This window comes from Ranitomeya imitator, chromosome 9 (assembly GCF_032444005.1).
Source record: "Ranitomeya imitator isolate aRanImi1 chromosome 9, aRanImi1.pri, whole genome shotgun sequence".
Classification (NCBI taxonomy): domain Eukaryota; kingdom Metazoa; phylum Chordata; class Amphibia; order Anura; family Dendrobatidae; genus Ranitomeya; species Ranitomeya imitator.
Genome location: NC_091290.1, coordinates 41,608,101 through 41,632,078, shown reverse-complemented (window position 1 = coordinate 41,632,078; position 23,978 = coordinate 41,608,101). Strand labels below are relative to the sequence as shown.

General features: G+C 48.9%; 2 protein-coding genes across 6 annotated transcripts in view; one reads left to right on the top strand and one right to left on the bottom strand.

Annotated features, from left to right (window-relative positions):
• Positions 1-477: 477 nt before the first annotated feature.
• ARL2 (ARF like GTPase 2) lies at positions 478-23,283 on the bottom strand. The gene is made up of 5 exons (XM_069740291.1): positions 23,149-23,283; positions 20,979-21,089; positions 12,940-13,102; positions 11,191-11,271; positions 478-1,045 (listed from the first exon to the last, which is right to left on the bottom strand). Exons 1-5 carry the CDS (start codon positions 23,211-23,213, stop codon positions 911-913), a joined length of 555 nt encoding a protein of 184 aa, XP_069596392.1. The 5' UTR covers positions 23,214-23,283; the 3' UTR covers positions 478-910.
• A 193-nt stretch (positions 23,284-23,476) lies between these two features.
• The window catches only part of LOC138648856 (RNA-binding protein 4-like), a 37,089-nt gene continuing 36,587 nt past the window's right edge, over positions 23,477-23,978 (top strand). The window contains exon 1 of one of the 5 annotated variants that reach the window (XM_069738811.1): positions 23,477-23,817. The gene's annotated coding sequence lies outside the window, so the exon portion shown is untranslated. The remainder of the gene's footprint in view (positions 23,818-23,978) is intronic. The other 4 variants (XM_069738810.1, XR_011315201.1, XR_011315202.1 and 1 more) reach the window with 4 other exon arrangements.

The following is a 23,978-nucleotide window of genomic DNA, read 5'->3' as shown; positions in this document are numbered from 1 at the left end:
ACCGAAGCACACTTCAGGAACTGCCAGCCTTTATAAAACGCTTCCGTCTGTCTTTTTTGGGCTCCTTATAGACTTTTCTATTTTGTTTGTGTGATTTCCAGGCTGAAGACACCAGAAGAATGGTCAGGTCACTTCTTATAATCTCTAGGTGTCTTTTGAAACCTGAAGAAGTTAAAACATGTTAAATAGACTGAAAATGTGAACATCGTCTTACTGATATAGAAATGCACATGTTCATTCTTAGGATGCTTTTTCAAGTGGGTTTCAGAGCAAATCTACCCGAAAAAGCCGTTGTGGGCACATATCCTCACAGAGATGCACGTAGCAGCTAAACAGATTGCCACCTGATGGGATCTTCTTAGAGATCAGAGTGGATTTTAAATCGTAACTCGTGTCACTTGGCACAATTCACTTTGCTCTGATCAATAAGTGCCATAAACACTTCCTGTAATTTATTCACAAAAACAGCAGCACAAATAAGACGTACTTGTAAATTTTAATAACCTAGAATGCAAATATTAATTTTTTGGGGGAAAAATATTTTTCTACCCCATGTTGTACAAGACTTAGTAGATACTTAATGTTGGTTATAGTAACTCAAATCCTTCCTATGCAAACAGAGGATTGTAATAAGTAGTTTAATTCTTCTTGCTGTATTCATTTTTAGGTGAAAAAATCCTATGTGAGCCTTACTGCACTGACACCACAGGGCACCGGAGAACTGGTATTGTAGAAAGAGTTGCGATTCCTTAAAAACCCAGTCACATCAATAACGTCTTCTGCCTCTCGGCATGCTCGTCATTTCATCTCGTCTGAGTGCCACAGACACGTTAGACACTGTCAGTAAGAAAACATTAATAAATAAAAAGGCCATATTCTCCGCTCTCTCCTTCACTTCTTCCAGTATTATTCAGTCTGCAGTAAATATACGACAAGAGATATCGTCCAGTAACCAGTCTATTCCTATCAGGAGATTTTCTCCAGTGACGGCACTACATCCTTGTATGCACCAGTGATGTGTCTTGATGTTATCCAACTCCAACGCCTGCAAAAAAAAGAGAAAGGGAACCCAAGGTTACCACCTAGAGACACGGCATGCATTAAAAATATACCAGTAATGCTCTTACTAGTATGTTCTCCTGGCTTATGATAGTGATGATCCATCCTACACCTAAAGGTACCGTCACATTTAGCGACGCTGCAGCGATCCAGACAACGATCCCGATCGCTGCAGCGTCGCTGTTTGGTCGCTGGAGAGCTGTCACACAGACCGCTCTCCAGCGACCAACGATGCCGGTCCCCTGGTAACCAGGGTAAACATCGGGTTACTAAGCACAGGGCCGCGCTTAGTAAACCGATGTTTACCCTGGTTACCATCATTAAAGTAAAAAAAACAAACACTACATACTTACCTACCGCTGTCTGTCCCCGGCGCTCTGCTTCTCTGCACTGGCTGTGAGCGCCGGGCAGCCGGAAAGCACAGAGGTGACATCACCGCTCTGCTTTCCGGCCGCTGTGCTCACAGTCAGAGCAGAGAAGCACAGCGCCGGGGACAGACAGCGGTAGGTAAGTATGTAGCGTTTGTTTTTTTTACTTTAACGATGGTAACCAGGGTAAACATCGGGTTACTAAGCGCGGCCCTGCGCTTAGTAACCCGATGTTTACCCTGGTTACCCGGGGACTTCGGCATCGTTGAAGACAGTTTCAACGATGCCGAAGTCTTTCCCCTGATCGTCCCTGACGAAGGAAAGAACACACGTTCCGAAACGCGCGTCGGGTAGCGCGTACACTGACAGAACCACCTCAGGTATATAGCGACTATTAGTGTGGCACCATTTAGTCTCTGATTATGAGCACCATGGTAGTTTAACCATTACATTGCACAGGCACACTTTACTTCTATCACCATTATAACTCCTGTTGGAGTTTTTCCACCCACAGTTTTTTATATTTCCTGGAATAGATACTGATGTAGCATAATAGAAGGAATGTGGTTTTAGATTTGTTGGCTCTTTTTCTTTTTTTGTATTGCACTTGGTCACTTTAGTTGGCAGATTTTGCACATCACATTGTGTGGCATATATATAGTATTTGGTTTTTTATATATAGATTTTTAGCCAATAATCTAATTCTAATTATTCCTCTCCGATATAATAAGTTATTTACAACGACCACCTTATTCTAACACATTTGGTGAGGAATACATATACACATAGATAACCATATTTTAAAACGGATTTAGTGTCTTTTCACATCTTTTCTGGTTGCACTTGTCACTTTATTTACTATATTTACATAGTTGTGTACACAATCATACATTCCCTTCCTTTCTCCCCATATATATTATCACATAAAATACTGTGCCTATTCCTTTTTATTATCTTTTTTACATATATTTTTCTTTTCTTTATTAAACTTCTGGTGCAGCTATAAAATATTTGTTTCTGGAGACATATATTTTACCCTGTTGGTGGTTCTAGTACTATAAAGAGATACATATATAGTCTTTTTTCTCATATATATAATCTGTCAGTGTACGCATTTTATTAATTATTTTATATTTTTTATGTAATTTTTGCTTGTATAATGGATTGATTAAATTTTCTTATTGATATGTAATCATAGGCACCCTAGTAATAAAGCCATATATTTTTCACATTCCCCGCCTCGGTCTGATTTAGCTTTAATTTGTTCCATGGTGTAATACGTTGGTTGTTGGTTCTCCTCTCGCAGTGGTTTGTCCATTGCACTTTCTCACAGCGCACCCTGATAATTTTGGTTACCGTGTTATTTTAAATTATAATAAGTTATTATTAGTATCCTCACGATTATTGGGTGTACTGTGTATCTTACAATTTATTTATAAAATTAACCTGCAGTGTGCTGATCTGTTCAATGTTTAGTGTATCCTCACCCATCCGCTGCAGACTGTGAGCCCTTGCGGGCAGGGTCCTCTCTCCTTATGTACCTGTGTGCCTTGTTTTTTTTTTTTGCTCATGTTTAATGTACTTGTCTATATTTGCCCCGTATTCACATGTAAAGCGCCATGGAATAAATGGCGCTATAAAAATGTATAATAATAATAATAATGTTTGATCAGGTTGTAATTATATACCGTGTTCCAAATTATTATGCAAATTGGATTTAAGTGTCAAAGATTTAATTGTTTTTCAAATAAACTCGTGGATGGTATTGTGTCTCAGGGCTCAATGGATCACTGAAATCAATCTTAAACACATGTGATCATTAGTTTTCCAGGTGATTCTAATTAAAGGAAAACTACTTAAATATGATGTTCTACATTATTAAGCAGGCCACAGGTTTCAAGTAATATGGGAACTAAAAAGGATCTCTCTGCTGTTGAAAAGCGTTAAATAGTGCAATGCCTTGGACAAGGTATGAAAACATTAGATATTTCACAAAAACTTAAGCGTGATCATCATACTGTGAAGAGATTTGTGACTGAAACAGAGCACAGAATTAATGCAGATAAAGGCAGAATGAGGAAGGTTTCTGCCAAACAAATTCATTGGATTAAGAAAGCAGCTGCTAAAAAGCCATTACAAAGCAGCAAACAGTTATTTGAAGCTGCTGGTGCCTCTGGAGTCCCTCGAACCTCAAGGTGCAGGATCCTTCAAAGACTTGCTGTGGTGCATAAACCTACTATTCAGCCACCCCTAAACAGTGTTTATGAGCAGAAACGGTTGCAGTGGGCCCAGATATACATGAAGACTAATTTTCAAACAGTCTTGTTTACTGATGTGTGTCGAGCAACCCTGGATGGTCCAGATGGATGGAGTAGTGGATGGCCACCATGTCGCAACAAGGCTGCGATGTCAGCAAGAAGGTGGAGGAGTCATGTTTTTGGCCAGAATCATGGGGAAACAGCTGGTGGGGCCCTTTAAGGTTCCTGAAGGTGTGAAATGACCTCTGCAAAGTATATAGAGTTTCTGACTGACAACTTTCTTCCATGGTATAAAAAGCAGAAACGTGCCTTCAGGTGCAAAATCATCTTCATGCTGACAATGCCCCATCTCATGCTGCAAATAATACCTCTGAGACATTGGCTGCTATGGGCATAAAAGGAGATAAACTCTTGGTGTGGCCACCATCTTCGCCTGACCTCAACCCTATAGAAAACCTTTGGAGTATCATCCAGCACAAGATCTTTGAGGGTGGGAGGCAGTTCACATCAAAACAGCAGCTCTGGGAGGCTATTCTGACTTCATGCAAAGAAATACAAGCAGAAACTCTCCATAAACTCACAAGTTCAATGGATGCAAGAATTGTGAAGGTGATATCAAAGAAAGGGTCCCATCTTACCATGTAACTTGGCCTGTTAGGATATTTTGGAGTTAAATAGCTTTTTTGTTCAGTGAATGTGACCTAATGCTGCAAGTTCAACAAATGAGCATTTTCAGTTCTTTAAAACACATCAAATGTTTAGAAATTCTACTGTGCCTAATAATTTGGAACAGTGCATTTTGAGTTTTTATTCATTTTGGAGATTATACTGTTATCATTGGGAGGTTTATTCAATAAAATTTGATGTATAATCTAACGGGTGATGACTTTTATTAGACTGACTGTCATTTACACCGACCATTTAAGAAAATCCGAGAAAAATGTCATTTGCATAATAATTTGGAACATGGTGCAGTGTGTTCCGATACTCTCGGACAGGCCGGGGTCACACTTACGAGTGTGATGAGAGAAACTCGCACCAGTTTTGAGCATCAATACCGGCACTCAGGACCGGAGTGTGCGGCTACATGTATTCCTATGCAGCTGAATGCTCCGGTCCCGAGTGCCAATGGCAGTGCCGGGTATTGAGGTGCGAGTTTCTCACATCACACCCAGCCATAAGGAGAAGATGGAGAAAGAAAAATTCTCCATTCTGTCAGTTCGCGGAAATCAAACTGCACATAGATGTCATCCGAGTGCAGTCCTATGTTTTTCACAGACTCATTGCTTTGCATGACCGAGTGTGATACCAATATAGGATCAGACCCAAGCATGCTGTGATTTTTATTTTTGGTTTGGCGTCTAAAAAAATAGGGATTTTTGTGTGTACTCACCGTAAAATCCTTTTCTCCGAGCCACTCATTGGGGGACACAGGACCATGGGTTATGCTGCTGTCACTAGGAGGCTGACACTAAGCTGAGACAAAAAAAGGTTAGCTCCTCCCCTGCAGTATACACCCTCGTACTGGCTTCCAGACACCCAGTTCAGTGCAAAAGCAGTAGGATAGTAACAATATAACAAGTAACATTAGAATATAACATGTCAAACAAACAGTCAAGATCAAAAAAACAAGATCACGAGCCGAAAGGCTACCAGGGTGGGTGCTGTGTCCCCCAATGAGTGGCTCGGAGAAAAGGATATTACGGTGAGTACATACAAAAATCCCTATTTCTCCTTCGCCTCATTGGGGGACACAGGACCATGGGACGTCCCAAAGCAGTCCCTGGGAGTGAAACAATACAACCAAATAACTCCGTGTACCATCTGACTACAAATGCGCAACGGCCGCCTGCAGGATACGCCTGCCAAGGGCCGCGTCCGCAGAGGAGTGAATGTGAACATTGTAATGCTTTGTGAAAGTATGCAGGCTGGACCACGTTGCGGCCTTGCAAACCTGCTCCGCTGTTGCCTGGTGCCGGATGGCCCAGGAAGCACCCATCGACCGAGTGGAGTGAGCTCTAATCCCCGCCGGGATAGGACTGCCCCTGACCCGATAGGATTCCTGGATAGCAGATCGGATCCATCTGGCTATCGTGGATTTAGACGCAGCCAAACCCTTTCTGTGACCCTCCGGGAACACGAAAAGGGCGTCCGATTTTCTGAAGCCGTTCTGGAAATGTACCTCCTGAGGGCCCTTACCACGTCCAGAGTATGGAGAGCCATCTCGACCCTATGTTTGGGCTGCGGGCAAAAGGAGGGAAGAATGATGTCCTCATTGAGGTGGAAAGATGAGACCACCTTCGGAAGAAACGCCGGAGAAGGACGTAGGACTACCTTGTCCTGATGAAGGCAAGGAAAGGAGCCCGGCAGGATAACGCGTCGAGCTCTGAAACCCTTCTGATGGACGTCACCGCTACCAGGAAGGCAACCTTCCAAGAGAGGACAGAGAGTGGAACGTCTTGAAGGGGTTCGAACGGAGGTTCCTGAAGAACCCCCAGGACCAAGTTGAGATCCCAGGTCTCTAGCGGCATCCTGTAGGGAGGAACCACATGGGAGACTCCCTGGATGAAAGTCTTGACCTGAAGGTTGGTGGCGATCCTACGCTGGAAAAGCACGGATAACGCTGAGATCTGACCTTTGAGGGAACTCAGGGCCAAACCGGAGTCCAGACCAGACTGAAGGAAATTCAAGATGCAAGGGATAGAGAAAACGAGCGGAGGGTGACCCCAGAGCCTGCACCATGAGAAGGTGGTTTTCCAGACGCGGTGGTAGATGGAGGCGGAAGACGCCTTGCGAGCACTTAACATGGTGGGATGACCTGCTGAGAGAAACCGGCACGAGTTAGAATCCAGGTTTCAACAGCCACGCCGTTAAACGTAGGGCCCTTGAGCTCTGATGGTAGATCGGTCCTTGGCGAAGCAGGTCTGGGCGGTCTGGCAACCGCAAGGGAACGTCGGCTACGAGCTGAACGAGCTCCGCGTACCAAGCGCGACGGGGCCAGTCTGGGGCGACCAGGATGACTGGAACTCCCTCCGTCTTGATCTTTCGGATCACCTTCGGCAGTAAGGGAAGGGGAGGGAACACGTATGGGAGCTGAAATTGATGCCACGGAGAAATCAGCGCGTCCACTCCTATGGCCTGGGGATCCCGAGATCGAGAAATGAAGTTGTGGACTTTGGCGTTCCATCTGGACGCCATCAGATCCACGTCCGGGGTCCCCCAGCGAAGACAGATCTGGTGAAAAACCTCTGGGTGGAGTTCCCACTCCCCCGAGGCAAGGCCCTGGCGGCTCAGGAAGTCCGCCGCCCAGTTCTCGACTCCCGGAATGTGCACCGCAGAGATGATGGAATGGTTGGTTTCGGCCCAACGAAGGATGAGGGAGACTTCCTGCATCGCCGCCCTGCTGCGGGTACCCCCCTGGTGGTTGATGTAAGCCACCGCCGTGACGTTGTCCGATTGGACTCGTACTGGGTGACCCGCGAGCAGGGCGTGAAAGCGACTCAGTGCAAGTCTGATAGCACGAATCTCCAGGATGTTGATGGGGAGCTTGGATTCCCGAACTGTCCAGCGGCCCTGGGCAGAGTGGTGGAGGAACACCGCCCCCCAGCCAAGAAGACTGGCGTCGGTAGTTACCACTAACCAGCGGATCGGGAGGAAGGACTTCCCCTGGAGAAGAGATGGGCCCAGGGTCCACCATACGAGAGATTGTCTGACCCGCGGGGACAGGGGACAAGGGCGGTCGAGAGATCAGATACTCCTGTCCCAGTTGTCCAGCAAAGCCTGTTGCAAGGGACGGAGATGGAGTTGAGCAAAAGGAACTGCTTCGATTGCTGCAACCATCTTTCCCAGGATCTTCATGGCGAACCGAATGGTTCGCGGGCGAGGATGACAGAGCGTTCGGGCTCCTTGCTGAAGTGCTTGGGCCTTGGACCGAGGAAGCAAGACCAGCCCCCTCGAAGTGTCCAGGATCATTCCCAGAAAAGAGATCCGACGGGCAGGAACGGGAGAGGACTTGTCCAAGTTGATCAACCAACCTAGGCACGAAAGAGAATCCAGGGTAATGTGGACGCTTGACTCGCAGGCTTGAAAAGACGGGCCCTTTATGAGGAGATCGTCTAAGTAAGGTAACACGACGACTCCTCGAGAATGAAGGATGGCCATGACAGCCGCCATGACCTTGGTAAATACCCTGGGCGCCGTGGCGAGACCGAAGGGTAAGGCCGTGAACTGGAAGTGATCCTCCAGAATGGCAAAGCGGAGGAACCTCTGATGAGACGGGAAAATCGGGATGTGAAGATAGGCATCCTTGATGTCTATCGAGGACAGAAATTCCCCTCTTTCCATCGAAGAGATGACCGATCTGAGCGATTCCATCCTGAAGTGCCGGACTCTTACGCACTTGTTCAGGAGCTTCAGATCCAAAATGGGCCGCACTTTTCCGTCCTTCTTTGGCACGACGAAGAGGTTTGAGTAGAAACCTTTGAACCTCTCGTGTTCCGGGACCGGGACAATGACCCCGGTCTGGCGGAGGATGTGAATGGCGCAAAGAAGGGCGCGAGACTGAGCTGCCGAACTGGGAAGACGAGAGGGGAAAAACCGAGTTGGAGGAGGAGAGGAGAACTCTATCTTGTAGTCAGACGATACCAGATCCCTGACCCATTCGTCGTGCACGACGGAGAGCCAGGCTTGCTGAAAAAGGAGTAGGCGTCCGCCTACTCTGATGGTATCGACTGGCACCGTTCCCGAGTCATTGAGACGGGAATCTGGGAGGTCTGGAACCTCGGGTTCTGGGCTGCCTCGGTTTCCCGCGCCAGGAAGGATTCGGCCTGAAGGAGGGACGAGCGTCTCTGTCTGTGCGAGCGGAACGGCCTGATCTGGGAAGACCGGAGGGGTTGGACCAGGCTGGGCTGGTACGAAAAGGCCGAAAGCGAAAGTAAGGCTGGCGCTGGAAAGCCGCCTTAGGCCTCTGTTGGGGAAGGAACTTGCTCTTTCCCCCTGTGGCGTCAGAAATAAGCTGGTCAAGCTTTTCGCCGAAAAGACGCCCGCTTTGAAAAGGGAGGGAGATCAGAGATTTCTTAGAGGAGGAATCTGCGCGCCACTCTCTGAGAAAAGAGCCCTTCTGATAGCGATCGCGTTGGAAGCCGCCGATGCTGCGCAATTCGCCGCGTCGAGGGATGCGAACATCATGTAATCGCTAGCCATGGCTAACTGCTTGGCTAGGTCTGCCATCTCAGACGGGAGGTCCTGTTCATTAATGGATTTCGCTAGAGCATCCGCCCAGGAAACCATAGCCTTGGTCACCCAAGCCGCGGCGAAGGAGGGGGACAGGGAAGAGCCAGAGGCTTCATACACTGAACGAGCTAGAGAGTCTAGCTGGCGTTCAGTGGGACTCTTAATTGAAGCGCCCTCCGGAACTGAAAGAAGCGTTTTAGAAGCTAGGCGTGAGACCGGCGGATCTACTAAAGGGGGGATCCGTCCAGTCTTTCACGGGATCCGCTGAGAAGGGATACTTCGATACCAGGTCCTTCTTACCCGTGAAACGCTTATCTGGACGCTCCCTGTGACGCCTGACTATATCCAGAAAGGCTGGATGAGAGGCAAAAGATTTGTGGGAACGTTTGGATCTAGTAAAAGAGACCGCGTGTTCCGGAGCGGAATTAGAGTCATCATCCACCTTAAGTGCGTGATTGACTGCTACAATGAGGGAGTCAACCGTAGCCTCCGGGTCCAATGATACCTCGGACTCATGTTCAGAGTCGTGAACGCTGTGAGCCCCCAAAGAGGGTGAGCGAGAGGTGGAGCTGCCAGAGTCTGAGCGGCGAGGAGAGCACTCAGGAGAGGTAGTGCGGATCCGTTTTTTGGATGACCGTGCCTCTTTAAGTGGAGAGCGGCCCCTGCTGGCCGACGATTCCCCTGCTATGGAGGGATCTCTTAACGCCTGTAACGGATTACCCCGTTCCCCGGGAGGATTTTGAATGGATTTGATGGCGTTGGCTAAAAAATCCACGGACTGCGAGAGTGAAGCGACCCACGGGGGGGGGGACTAGGTACGCCAGAGTCGGTGGCGGGCTCCTGGGCACCTGGAGCATCGCAGGCAGAGCAGAGGGGAGAACTTTGAGGCCTAGGAAGTGGGGCCTGGCAGGTGGTACACGCAGAAAAAAAGGTCGTATGCACCTTAGAGGATTTTTTAGACCTTGACTGCGACATGATTCTAATGCAAAAAAAACCCCACAGGGACTATAATCTATGACTGCCTGGGTAGCAGAGGGCGACGCTGCAGAGGAGAAGCTGACGATGTCTCCTTACCCCGGTCCTGTGTCCCGCTGTCCTGGGAAGCCGAACTGTGAAGCCTGGGATAGGAAACTGACTGCACGTGGGCGCTGTGACACCGAGATGCGGCAGAGCTGGAGCTGCGGCGTGCAGTGAGGACCAAGATGGCCGCCGAGATCAGGAGAGAGATCTCGGCGGCTGCGAGAAGCGCCAGGGACCGGGGGGCGGCGCCGCCGATGACGCGCAGGGGTGGGCGGAGCCTATCGGCAGCGACCAGTGGCTAGGCCGAAGCCGGGGGCTAAATTTGCGGCCTCGGCCCGGCGCGCGGCCGCAAAGTGCCAACGCTTCAGCCCACCGATACTGCGCTACAGCCCACCAATGTGCCATGCTTAGGAGGAGCCATCCGGACCGCCGGCGACCCCCCCCCCCATCCCCCACGAGACACTTACCCCGAAGAGGTGAGAGGAGCCTTAGGATGGCTGGGACGGTGCAGGGGTTGGGAAGCCTCCATCCACCAGCCCCAGACAGGGGGGTGGAGAGGAACCGTCCACCACCTGAGTCACACAGAACATTGGTGATGCAGTGTGGTCTGCACGGACGCCACAGGGATAGGGCCACTGTACAGCCGAGGGTAGAACCTGGTGGACAGGGCAGATGTCCGGCAATAAAAAGGCCTGGCTGCAGAGGAGGATACTGGAGGTAAAACACCAGTGCTCCTCTGTACAACATGGGGAGATCGGCGCCCTTTTAGGGAAAAAAACCGTCGCCCAAAAAAGGTCAGCTCAGGCAGTGGCTCCCACGTCGCAGGAGAGGATACGGTGAGGTGAAACTCCCGTGCTCGCCTGTTGTTGGTTCGGGGGAGATCGGACCTTGAAAGAATCCGTCGCCCCCTTCGTCCGGAATAGATTAAAAAGAAAAAATCCGTGAGATTGAAAATCAGTGTGCCTCCTACGGACACTAAGCTTGAACTGGGTGTCTGGAAGCCAGTACGAGGGTGTATACTGCAGGGGAGGAGCTAACCTTTTTTTGTCTCAGCTTAGTGTCAGCCTCCTAGTGACAGCAGCATAACCCATGGTCCTGTGTTCCCCCAATGAGGCGAAGGAGAAAAAGATTTATTTTAAGAATTCAAGTAATTGATCCAGATAACCTACATAGCACTTTTTATGGAAACCTTGTTTTGGGACTATGCTGTTTATCACACATGGCAAAAGCATGAAATATTAGAAAGAACTCACCTCTCGGATAGCATCTTTGGACAGTGCACCAGGCAAATCTTGTTTATTGGCAAACACCAGTAATGTTGCCCCGGCCAACCTCTGAAACAAAACAAAGAACCCATGATGACTAGGATCCTGCTGGAACATGACTAATAGGAACCATTAAAGGGAACTTGTCACCCCCGAAATCGAGGGTGAGGTAAGCCCACCAGCATCAGGGGATTATTTACAGGATTCTGGAATGCTGTAGATAAGCCCCCAACGTATCCTAAAAGATGAGAAAAAGAGGTTAGATTATACTCACCCAGGGGCGGTCCCGCTGTGGTCCGGGTCCGATGGGTGTCGTGGTCTGGTCCGGCGCCTCCTATCTTCATCAGATAACGTCCTCTTGTGGTCTTCACGCCGTATCTCCGGCGCAGGCGTACTTTGTCTGGCCTGTTGAGGGCAAAGTACTGCAGTGCACAGGCGCCGGGCCTCTCTGACCTTTCCGCGCCTGCACACTGCAGTACTTTGCTCTGCCCTCAACAGGCCAGACAAAGTACGCCTGCGCCGGAGCGTGAAGACCAGAAGAGGACGTTATCCTATGAAGATGGGAGGCCCCGCACCGGACCGCAAAGCCACATTCATCGGATCGGACCGCCCAGCCCAGGTGAGTATAATCTAACCTCTTTTTCTCATCTTTTAGGATACATCGGGGGCTTATCTACAGCATTACAGATGCCTGATGCCGGTGGGCTTAGCTCACCGTCGATTTTGGGGGTGACAGGTTCCCTTTAAGAAGCCATGTGAAATCGGACTTCAGAATGGAATCTCTGCCCGATTGTGAAATTAATTTTTAATATATTGTATCATTACAAAAATCACATTTCTCTAATCATCTTTAAAAATAGGAATAGAGGTACCACAGCTCCTATGTAACTTGGAGTAAGGGACGACATTAATCATGCACACACGTTCCTACTAAGAAGGAGCGAAAGTGCTGGGATAAGGTGTTAGGGATTTCCTAACAAACAGGTAATCTGTCACGATCCATCTTTGGATATGTGGCAGCTCTGGTTCCACTCAGTTTAAAACTTTTTTTCTTTTTTGCCATCGGGGCTTAATATCAGTTTTTCCCCCGCTGGCAATCTGGTGTTACTGCAGTGCTGCTGGGTCAGCTGATGCAGGTGGTGACCACTCCTACCATCCTTTAAAAGGTCACCTGATGCATCAGCTGACTGTTGGCGATACAGTTCTTTCTGGAGACCAGCGCTCTGGTGTTAGCCACATCTGGTTATTGGAGTCCAGTTGCTGTTGTTACCTGCGGTGTGGCGCTTAGCAGCGGTGGACATAAGCTAAGTGTGGTGTTTTTTGTTACCTTGTCCCTTTGGTGTTTGTCACTTTCTCCTGTGTGTATTATTTGCAGAAGTGACTACTAGGGACGAAGTATCATGATGGCGGCGGGAAGGGGGAAGGACCCGCATAGGGTGTTAGGAGAGTGCAGGGTCAGACTCAGGTTTGAGCTCAGGTGGTGAACATTCCCCATTCCCTACGGATAGGGCCTTCCTCTCACCTATACCATCCCTGGTGTATGTGTATTGTGCTGTTAGCTGACCGACCATCCGTTGGGTCGAGTCACACAGTGACATTATCCCTGCATGTGTTGCGACTGTCGAACAGCCGCGGGGACTCGAACATATTTTTTGAGCACACCAAAGACACTGTTAGCTGCCGAGCATGCTCAGATAACACCTTCTCTGAGCACACTCGCTCATCATTAGTTCTTACCTCTTCCAGCAAGAGCCCGGCCAGTTCTTGAGCGCAGTCTTGTAAGCGGGCCCGGTCTGCGCTGTCTACCACCCAAATCAATCCATCTGTGCTCTCAAAGTAATTCCTCCAATAAGAACGCAAGGATTTCTGGCCTCCGACATCCCACATATTCAGTTTGAACCTACATGAAATACATTAAAGTCTCATTCAATAAATTTTGCTTTTTTCTTGCGTACATGTGCTAGCAGTTTTTACAACATACTGTATAACCATTAGTGATGAGCGAGTGTACTCGTTGCTCGGGTTTTCCAGAGCACGCTTGGGTGGTCTCCGAGTATTTATGACTGCTTGGAGATTTAGTTTTCGTTGCCGCAGCTAGATGATTTTCGGCTACTAGCCAGCTGATTACACGTAAGGATTCCCTAGCAACCAGGCAACCCCCAGATGTACTCAGCCTGGCTAGTAGCTGTAACTCATTCAGCTTCCGCGATAAAAACAAGATCTCCGAGCAACGAGTATATTCACTCATCACTAATAACTCTCCCCTCTGTACCAGTCTGTCACTGTAAACCCATTTACTGTAAACGATATCTATAACCCTGTATGTAACCCTTTCTCATGTACAGCACCATGGAAATAATGGTGCTATATAAATAAATAATAATAATATAGTCTATGGGGCCATACATAAGTGGAAACAAGTCAAAATTTAGGTCAATTTGCCAAACAAACACAGACAAATGAATCAAGTGAAGGAAAGCACAAAGATGCCATCAGTGTTACATCTGTGCGTGGTCTTTTAATTCACAGATGTGCGAATTCAGACTAAATAAGCAATGAATGAAGATCATAAGAAAAAAAAAAGATGGAAACCAGGGATTTTTGTGTACTCACCGTAAAATCCTTTTCTCCGAGCCAATCATTGGGAACACAGGACCATGGGTGTTATGCTGCTGCCACTAGGACACTAAGCAAATATACAAAAAAGTTAACTCCCCTTCTGCAGTATACACCCTCCGCTGGCTCTCTCGTGAACCAGTTCGGTGTCAAAGCAGTAGGAGCTCACAAACAGAAATGCAATATGTCAAAACCAACAATGACTATAAGCCAACAGGCTAACAGGGTGGGTTCTGTGTCCCCCAATGATTGGCTCGGAGAAAAGGATTTTACGGTGAGTACACAAAAATCCCTGTTTCTCCTTCGCCTCATTGGGGGACACAGGACCATGGGACGTCCTAAAGCAGTCCCTGGGTGGGAAAACGTCACAACAGGTGAAACCTCACGCACCCAATGCTTAAAGAATTACGTGATTAAATGCAGCCTACAGATGTGAAACTGCCTAGCAGAATCTGTCTGGATCAAGTCGCAGCCTTACACACTTGCTGTGCGGATGCCTGGTGCCGAATGGCTCAGGAGGCCCCCACTGACCGAGTGGAGTGTGCATTAATCCCCGCCGGAATAGGCTGGCCTTTGACACGGTAAGCTTCTTGGATTGCTGAATGACGCCATCTGGCTATCGTGGCCTTCGAGGCAGGCAAACCCTTTCTGTGTCCCTCCGGAAGCACAAATAGGCATCTGTTTTGCGAAAAGACGCCGTTCTGGAAATGTACTTTTTGAGAACCCTCACTAAGTCCAGAGTGTGAAGGGCTGTCTTAGTACGATGGACTGGAGCCGGACAGAACGAGGGCAGAACTATGTCTTCATTCAGATGAAAAGCCGAGACGACTTTGGGCAAGAAGGACGGGGACGTCCTGAGCACCACCTTGTCCTGGTGGAAAAATAAAAAAAATGGAGGTCTGCACGACAAAGCTGCCAGTTCCGAGACCCGTCTGATGGATGTTATTGCCACCAGAAAGGCAACTTTCCATGAAGAGACAGAGATACAGAGAGACACAGAGAGACACAGAGAGAGAGAGAGAGAGAGAGAGAGAGAGAGAGAGAGAGAGAGAGAGAGAGAGAGAGAGAGAGAGAGAAAAAAGAGAGAGAGAGAGAGAGAGAGAGAGAGAGAGAGAGAGAGAGAGAGATCCTGTAATGGCTCAAAGGGAGTCTCTTGTAAAGCACTGAGGACCAAGTTAAGGTCCCAAGGTTCTAAAGGCATCTTGTACAGAGGGACAAGATGTGAAACTCCCTGCATGATGGTCTTAACCTGAGGCTTGGAAGCTATCCGACGCTGGAAAAGGACGGATAGGGCTGAGATTTGGCCCTTTAGAGATGCAAGCGCTAAGCCTGAATCCAAGCCCGCTTGAAGAAACTCCAGAATGGAAGGGATGGAAAACACCAACGGAGAAAGACCCTCATCTTTACACCATGAGAAAAACGTTTTCCAAACGCGATGGTAAATACGCATGGAAACAGGCTTCCTAGCGTTAATCATTTTAAATGCCACATTACGGGAGAACCCTGCCTGGGCTAGGATCAAGGATTCAATGGCCAGGCCGTTAAACTCAGAACTCTCGAGTTCTGGTGGCAAATGGGTCCCTGGGAGAGAAGGTCCGGACGATCCAGTAATGGCCAGGGAACGCCGGCGACGAGATGTACCAGCTCCGCAAACCAAGCTCGGCGAGGCCAGTCCGGAGCGACAAGGATCACCGGAATACCTTCCGCCTTGATTTTTTGGATGACCCTTGGGATCAGCGGAAGTGGCGGAAAGATGTAAGGGAGACCAAATTGGCTCCATGGAAGTACTAGAGCATCCGAGCCGATGGCTAACGGATCACGGGATCAGGCTACGAATGCCGGAACCTGTGTGTTCAGCCTGGAGGCCATGAGGTCCACATCCGGAGTGCCCCAACGCTGGCAAATCCCATGAAAGACTTCCGGGTGAAGAGACAACTTTTTCTGAGGCTATGCCCTGGTGGCTGAGAAAATCCGCCGACCAATTCTCTACCCTTGGAATATGAACTGCGGAGATGAGCAAATAATTTGTCTCGCCCACTGTAGAATGTGCGAGGCCTTGATCATCGCCTTTCTGCTGCGCGTGCCTCCCTGGCGATTGATGTACGCCACCGCCGTGGCGTTGTCTGATTGGATCCGGAAGGGACGTCCGGCCAAGAGGTGATGGAATTGATGAAGAGCCAGCATTATCGCTCGGATCTCGAGGATGTTGATCGGAAAGGTTGGCTTCCTGAGCAGACCAACGTCCCTGAGCCGTGTGGTGGCGAAAAATCGCACCCCATCCAAGGAGGCTGGCGTCGGTGGTTACAACCAGCCAGTGAACGGGGAGGAAAGACCTTTCCTGATCCAAGGACGATGTTGCAGTCCACCACCTGAGAGATCGCCTGATTCTGGGTGCCAGGCGAAAGCGGTGACCCAGGGAGGCTGGATTCTTGTCCCATGCTGAGGTCAAAGCCTGCTGTGGGGGACGGAAGTGAAATTGGGCTAACGGCACTGCCTCGATGGATGCCACCATCTTCCCAAGGACCTGCATGGCGAACCGCAGGGAGTGAGAACGGCCCAGAGATAGCAATTGGGCTCCCTGGATTAAAGAGGAAATCTTTTCCGGAGGGAGAATTACAAACCCTAGGGAAGTGTCTAAGATCATCCCCAAAAAGGGGTATCCATGGGATGGAACAGGTAAGGATTTCTCCATGTTCACCAGCCAGCCTAGGCGAGACAGAGTGTTGATGGCGATAGCGACGCTCTCTTCGCAAGCCCGATAGGACGGACCTTTGACGAGAAGATTGCCCAGATAGGGAAGAATCACCACGCCCCAGGAATGTAGAATAGACATGACGGCTGCCATGACCTTTGTGAATACCCTGGGGGCGGTGGCGAGCCCAAAGGGCAGAGCAGAGAATTGGAAATGGTCGTCTCCGACTGCAAAGTGTAGAAATCTTTGATGACTTTCGAAGATGGGAATGTGAAGATATGGGCCTTTGATGTCGATTGACCCAAGGTATTCCCCTTTTTCCAAACAAACAATGACAGACCGCAGGGATTCCATCCTGAAGTGGCGCACTGAGAGGAAATTGTTTAACAACTTCAGGTCCAGGATGGGACGCATGGTTCTGTCTTTCTTTGGGACCACAAACAGGTTTGAGTAGAAACCCTTGAACCTTTCCGTGGGAGGAACCGGAACGATTACTGTGCTGTTGCGGAGGGCTTGTAAGGCCTGGTAAAAGGGAGCTGCGTGCACCTTGGACTTTGGAAGATGAGACTGGAAGAAACACGTTGTAAACACAACACATGTAAATATGTGGGAAAATAGATATAAATGAAATCCCACATATTTACATGTGTTGTGACCACTGTCCTTTAGCAAATTTGGGGACGCCCTTATTTTGCTCTCTTACATAGTATTAAAGATTTGGTCATCCATATATTATGGTATAATTGTTTTGGTATATTTTCTTTGGGGAGAGCTTGTGTACACATGATTGTCATTATAGCACAATTTGGATTATCTTCCAGTGTATTGTAACTCTAACATGTATGTACTTAGAGGGCATTATATTGTACATCTTTACATGGGGAAGGGTGTATTGTTGTGGTTTTATATTCTTGTGTCTTCGTGGTGTTCATACAAATAAATTTATATAGTTTCAGTATTTTTTGGAACAGGTATGCACATTTTTATGCATGGGCTTTTTCCTTCCTTGGTCTGATATTGCATATTCCATGCACTGGGTAGCACCCTGTTCTGGTGTTTATTAGAATATATTATATATTATTATAGTAGTGCACCTGATCTCTCTACGATTGACTATTGGGGATTTATTCAAAATTGAAGGCAAACTGAACCAGCATGGCTACCACAGCATCTTGCAGCGGCATGCTATTCCATCCGGTTTGCGTTTAGTTGGACCATCATTTATTTTTCAACAGGACAATGACCCCAAACACACCTCCAGGCTGTGTAAGGGCTATTTGACCAAGAAGGAGAGTGATGGGTGCTGTGCCAGATGACCTGGCCTCCACAGTCACCAGACCTGAACCCAATCGAGATGGTTTGGGGTGAGCTGGACCGCAGAGTGAAGGCAAAAGGGCCAACAAGTGCTAAGCATCTCTGGGAACTCCTTCAAGATTGTTGGAAGACCATTCCCGGTGACTACCTCTTGAAGCTCACCAAGAGAATGCCAAGAGTGTGCAAAGTAGTCATCAAAGCCAAAGGTGGCTATTTTGAAAAACCACACTTCTTCTGGAGTTTGACAAGATGACGCTGAGGCCTCATTCAGATGTCTGCGTTTTATGTTGGTGTTCTGTAATTTTCACAGTTACAACACATACTCATTATCATCCATGAGGCTCTCACGTGTTCATTTTCTCTCACACTGAGCGTCCACAAAAAAATCCCCACACGAGATTCCATTTTTGATCTACTTTGCTGATCAAACTTACTCATACACGAAAAAAGAAAAAAAAAAACTATGACAAATGCAAATCTTTCCACAACATAATATGCAGCAAATATGCAACTTGTGTATTTCCCCTAAGGATAATATCCTACATGCCCAGGCTACAAAATGTTAAAACAGGATTTACAGAGACCCCTACAAATTAGATCGATGGCAGTGGTTACTCTAGGGTTAAAGGGGTTGTCCGGTCCAAATCGATAAGTCTGTAGTCAGTCCGTGTGACTACAGACTTATGAATGCCCCCAGCACAGGCATTGTGCACTGCGAGGATTCTCCGGTTTCTGACCCGGGACGGAGGGTATGTATGTGTTATAGTACTCCTGTGCAGTGAGCGTGTCTGACTAGAGGGGGCCGCCTCACTCCATAGAAGTGTATGGAGCGAGGCCACACCCACTAGTCGGGTTCTGGCCGGGAGTATGTATAACGCAAACATATCCTCCAGTCCCAGGTCAGAAACTGGTGAATCCCAGCAGAATGAAGACTCTGATGTCAGCTGCTCCTGCCCTGTAGGTTTGTGGGCAGTGGCGTACTGTCAATGGCGGCAACCATGACTGCTATGGGACCTGACGGGTGACGGGCCAGGTGCAGTGCGGCAGCCGCGTGGTATGTGTGCCGTTGATTACATGTCAGCACCGCTGCCGTATACCTCCTCGCTCCTCCTGATCTACCGCCGGTCTGACGTAGCCTTCCAGCCATAGAGGAACCATATGTGATCAACAGGGAGCACTGCCTTTGGAGATGCAAGACGGTGAACTGGGCCGTGCGGTGGTACTAAAATTAACTTAATTTTTTTTATGTGTCCCCTTGCCATTTCCATACTTTTTTTTCTGCTGCAAAAAAAATGCTGATCCCACTACTTGGGAGGGGGGTAAATATTCTGGGTGCACAATTTGCACATTACAGGGGGAGGAGGGTAAATATTCTGGGTGCACAATTTGCACATTACAGGGGGAGGGGGTGTAAATATTCTTGGTGCACAATTTGCACATTACAGGGGGAGGAGGGTAAATATTCTGGGTGCACAATTTGCACATTACAGGGGGAGGGGGTGTAAATATTCTGGGTGCACAATTTGCACATTACAGAGGGAGGGGGTGTATATATTCTTAGTGCACAATTTGCACATTCCAGGAGGAGGGGGGTAACTATTCTGGATGTACCGTAATTTGTGAACATTATCTTCCTCCCTGTAATGCACAAATTGTCCATCCAGATATTTATCCCCCCTATACACTTCTGTAAATAACTGGAGGGGGATAATGTGCAAAAAGTGCATCCAGCTATTCACAAGGGGGGGGGGGAATAACTCTAAAGGTACCGTCACACTTTAGCGACGCTGCAGCGATACCGACAACGATCCGGATCGCTGCAGCGTCGCTGTGTGGTCGCTGGGGAGCTGTCACACAGACCGCTCTCCAGCGACCAACGATCAGGGGAAAGACTTCGGCATCGTTGAAACTGTCTTCAACGATGCCGAAGTCCCCGGGTAACCAGGGTAAACATCGGGTTACTAAGCGCAGGGCCGCGCTTAGTAACCCGATGTTTACCCTGGTTACCATCGTTAAAGTAAAAAAAACAACCACTACATACTTACCTACCGCTGTCTGTCCCTGGCGCTGGGCTTCTCTGCTCTGGCTGTGAGCACAGCAGCCGGAAAGCAGAGCGGTGACGTCACCGCTCTGCTTTCCGGCTGCCCGCCGCTCACAGCCAGAGCAGAGAAGCACAGCGCCGGGGACAGACAGCGGTAGGTAAGTATGTAGCGTTTGTTTTTTTTACTTTAACGATGGTAACCAGGGTAAACATCGGGTTACTAAGCGCGGCCCTGCGCTTAGTAACCCGATGTTTACCCTGGTTACCAGCGAAGACATCGCTGAATCGGCGTCACACACACCGATTCAGCGATGTCAGCGGGACCTCAACGATCAAAAAATGGCCCAGGCCATTCCGACACGAGCAGCGATCTCACAGCAGGGGCCTGATCGCTGGTACGTGTCACACATAGCGAGATCGCTACTGAGATCGCTGTTGCGTCACAAAACTTGTGACTCAGCAGCGATCTCGCTAGCGATCTCGCTATGTGTGACGGGGCCTTTATGTGCACCCAACGATTAAGGGGGCGATAATGTGTAAACTGTGGGTGCAGCTATTTACGAGATGTGGGGATAAAGAGCAAAGATACATCCAGCTATTGCTGTATTTTATATAGGCTGTAAACTCTCTTCACATGTACAGCACTCTGAAATGTGTCTGGTCTTAATCTACAAGTCTGCAGTCACATCATGTGCACTATGTGCCCGGAGAATTCTCTGGGAGTGGGCGGGCACGTGACTGCAAGTATGTGATTTGCATAAATGCCATCACAAGCCGACTACTAGATGGGTGAGGCCTCACTTAATACAAGTTATATTTTTTTGTTGTTGAGGGGGTGAAGAAGGGCATTCAGACTTTTGCTATGGGGGCCCACCTGATTTCTATGGAGCTGATTTAACCTATTCTTGATACAGGTGTGTACAGCGTATTATTATTATTATTATTTATTATAGCGCCATTTATTCCATGGCGTTTTACATGTGAGGAGGGGTATACATAATAAAAACAGGTACATTAATCTTAAACAATACAAGTCATGACTGGTACAGGAGGAGAGAGGACCCTGCCAGCGAAGGCTCACAATCTACAAGCGTATATATTCTGGTACGTTACCCTCTGTGCTCCAGAGTTTTGATGTTGAATCCCAGAGTTGGGGAAATCGTGTTTATATCTTCACCATTAAATTTCTTCAGGATTGTGGTTTTACCAGCGTTATCTAAACCTCTAACAGTGAGTTAAGAGAAAAACATAAGAAAAAAACAAACTACTACTACACAAGTTTTATCAAAACTACAGCAAGACATCTGTATTCAGGCAATTTACAGCAGGCAAAAAATATTACTGGAGGCGAAAATTCCGAAAAAAACGCAGCAGGGTGCAATTCGGCAACGTGTGCACTTAGCCTAAAGGGAATCTGTCAGAAGGATTTTACTACGTCGTCTGAGAGCAGCGCAAAGTAGGAAACGAGACCCTGAATCCAGCGATGTATCACTTATGTTAGTGGGTGCAGCAGATCTGACAAAATCAGCGCTTGGATGTAGAAGAGCTCAGAAAGCAAATCCCGCCCACACCAGGCTCTCAGTGTACAGAGTCTATAGACAGTGAGCTGCTTATCACAGGAGGGGTCCGCCTGTCTCCTGACATCAGGTGACAGCTCCGGACTTTGGTTCGGATGGAATGTGAAGCCTGCAGCAGACATCCCCTGCTCAAGGAGGAGAACAGGAGATTGGCGGGGAACACAGACAAACGGAGGGGTCCAGAGGGTATATGAAGGGGGTCCGGAGGGTACATGCTGGGGGCCAAGAAGGTATACGGAGGGTGTCCGGAGGGTATATGCTGGGGGCCAAGAAGGTATACGGAGGGTATATGCTGGGGGCCAAGAAGGTATACGGAGGGTGTCCGGAGGGTATATGCTGGGGGCCAAGAAGGTATACGGAGGGTGTCCAGAGGGTATATGCTGGGGGCCAAGAGGGTATATGGAGGGGGTCCGGAGGGTATATGCTGGGAGCCAAGAGGGTATACGGAGGGGGTCCGGAGGTATACGGAGGGGGCCCAGAAGGTATATGCTGGGGGCCAAGAGGGTATATGGAGGGGGTCTGGAGGGTATATGCTGGGAGTCTGGAGGGTATATGCTGGGAGTCTGGAGAGTATATGCTGGGGGTCCGGAGGGTATATGGAGTATGTCCGAAGGGTATATGCTGGGGGTCTGGAGGGTATATAGAGTATGTCCGGAGGGTATATGCTGGGGGTCTGGAGGGTATATAGAGTATGTCCGGAGGGTATATGCTGGGGGTCTGGAGGGTATATAGAGTATGTCCGGAGGGTATATGCTGGGGGTCTGGAGGGTATATAGAGTATGTCCGGAGGGTATATGCTGGGGGTCTGGAGGGTATATAGAGTATGTCCGGAGGGTATATGCTGGGGGTCTGGAGGGTATATAGAGTATGTCCGGAGGGTATATGCTGGGGGTCTGGAGGGTATATAGAGTATGTCCGAAGGGTATATGCTGGGGGTCTGGAGGGTATATAGAGTATGTCCGGAGGGTATATGCTGGGGGTCTGGAGGGTATATAGAGTATGTCCGGAGGGTATATGCTGGGGGTCTGGACGGTATATAGAGTATGTCCGGAGGGTATATAGAGTATGTCCGGAGGGTATATGCTGGGGGTCTGGAGGGTATATAGAGTATGTCCGGAGGGTATATGCTGGGGGTCTGGAGGGTATATAGAGTATGTCCGGAGGGTATATGCTGGGGGTCTGGAGGGTATATAGAGTATGTCCGGAGGGTATATGCTGGGGGTCTGGAGGGTATATAGAGTATGTCCGGAGGGTATATGCTGGGGGTCTGGAGGGTATATAGAGTATGTCCGGAGGGTATATGCTGGGGGTCTGGAGGGTATATAGAGTATGTCCGGAGGGTATATGCTGGGGGTCTGGACGGTATATAGAGTATGTCCGGAGGGTATATGCTGGGGGTCTGGACGGTATATAGAGTATGTCCGGAGGGTATATGCTGGGGGTCTGGACGGTATATAGAGTATGTCCGGAGGGTATATGCTGGGAGTCTGGACGGTATATGCTCAGGGCTCTTTATATACCCCCATGGTCTTTTTTTCTTTGGATAATCCCTTTAAGTCCATATCTAGTCAAAAAAAGTAGCCTGATTCCAGCTCTGCTCCCCATTACTCTGCTGCTCCCCCTATGTACTCAGTCCCTGCTCCCAGCCATAACCTTCCTCCACGGCACAGTCCCTGCCTGCTCCCCGCAGCCTCAGCACAGGATACAGCATGAGTAGCCGGACCTCCCGCTCCTTCTGCTTCATCTTCTTCAGGATGGTCAGCAGCCCCATGATGACACCGAAAACTCGCTTCCTAGACACTCACACAGTCGTACCAGTAGCCAATCAAAAGCCGCATAGCCGCCACGTGATCAACAGTGTCCTAGAGCGAGCGGACCAATAATAACCGCTGTTATTGAGAAGTGGTTTTTTTTTTCAACAACTTTATGCGTATATGCACAATGAGTTGAAGAATGACGTTTTATGTCAGCGCTTCTCGTATAATTATAGTAGGAATGTAGTGCGGTTTTGTTTTTGTTAGTGGAAATCCTGCCAGTGTGAACGAGCCATGGCTTATGGGGAATATGTACATTACAGTCTATGTACATAGAAGTAGCCTAGCTCCTCACAGACAATGGCGCGGGGACTTCCGGCCTCGGGGTGACAGAGAGTTTCCCGCCCTGGGCCCCCTGTCACGTGACCTGGCCTCAGGCTCGCGCTGCCAGTACAAGCAATGAGGCCGCGCGGCGTCCATCAGCCGGGTACCGGCAGGCGCTGATTGGTTGAGGGTTGCCATGGGGATGCGGCGTTGCCGGCGTGTGACCAGGCGGTCCGGCCATCTTTTGTGTGTCGGATTGTGTGTGGAAGCGCCGAGAGGAAAGGAGCAGAGGAGCGGGTGAGTGATCCCCGGGCAGGAAAGGTTCCCGTGACGGGACAGCGGAGCATGAGGCGGCGGGCAGCAGGCTGTAGGTGCGGCCTAGAGAGGAGCGGCGGGCTGCTCGGAGGGGAAGGCTGGAGACACAAAGAAGGCGGACGGGAGGGAGCGGGACTGACGGG

Coding starts and splice junctions, on each gene's coding strand:
- ARL2 (XM_069740291.1), bottom strand. CDS start 23,213: ATGGGGCTGCTGACCATCCTGAAGAAGATGAAGCAGAAGGAGCGGGAG. Junction 21,090..23,148: donor GAGGTCCGGCTACTCATGCT/GTATCCTGTGCT, acceptor ACTCACTGTTAG/AGGTTTAGATAACGCTGGTA. Junction 11,272..12,939: donor CCGGGCTCTTGCTGGAAGAG/GTAAGAACTAAT, acceptor GTTTTGTTTCAG/AGGTTGGCCGGGGCAACATT.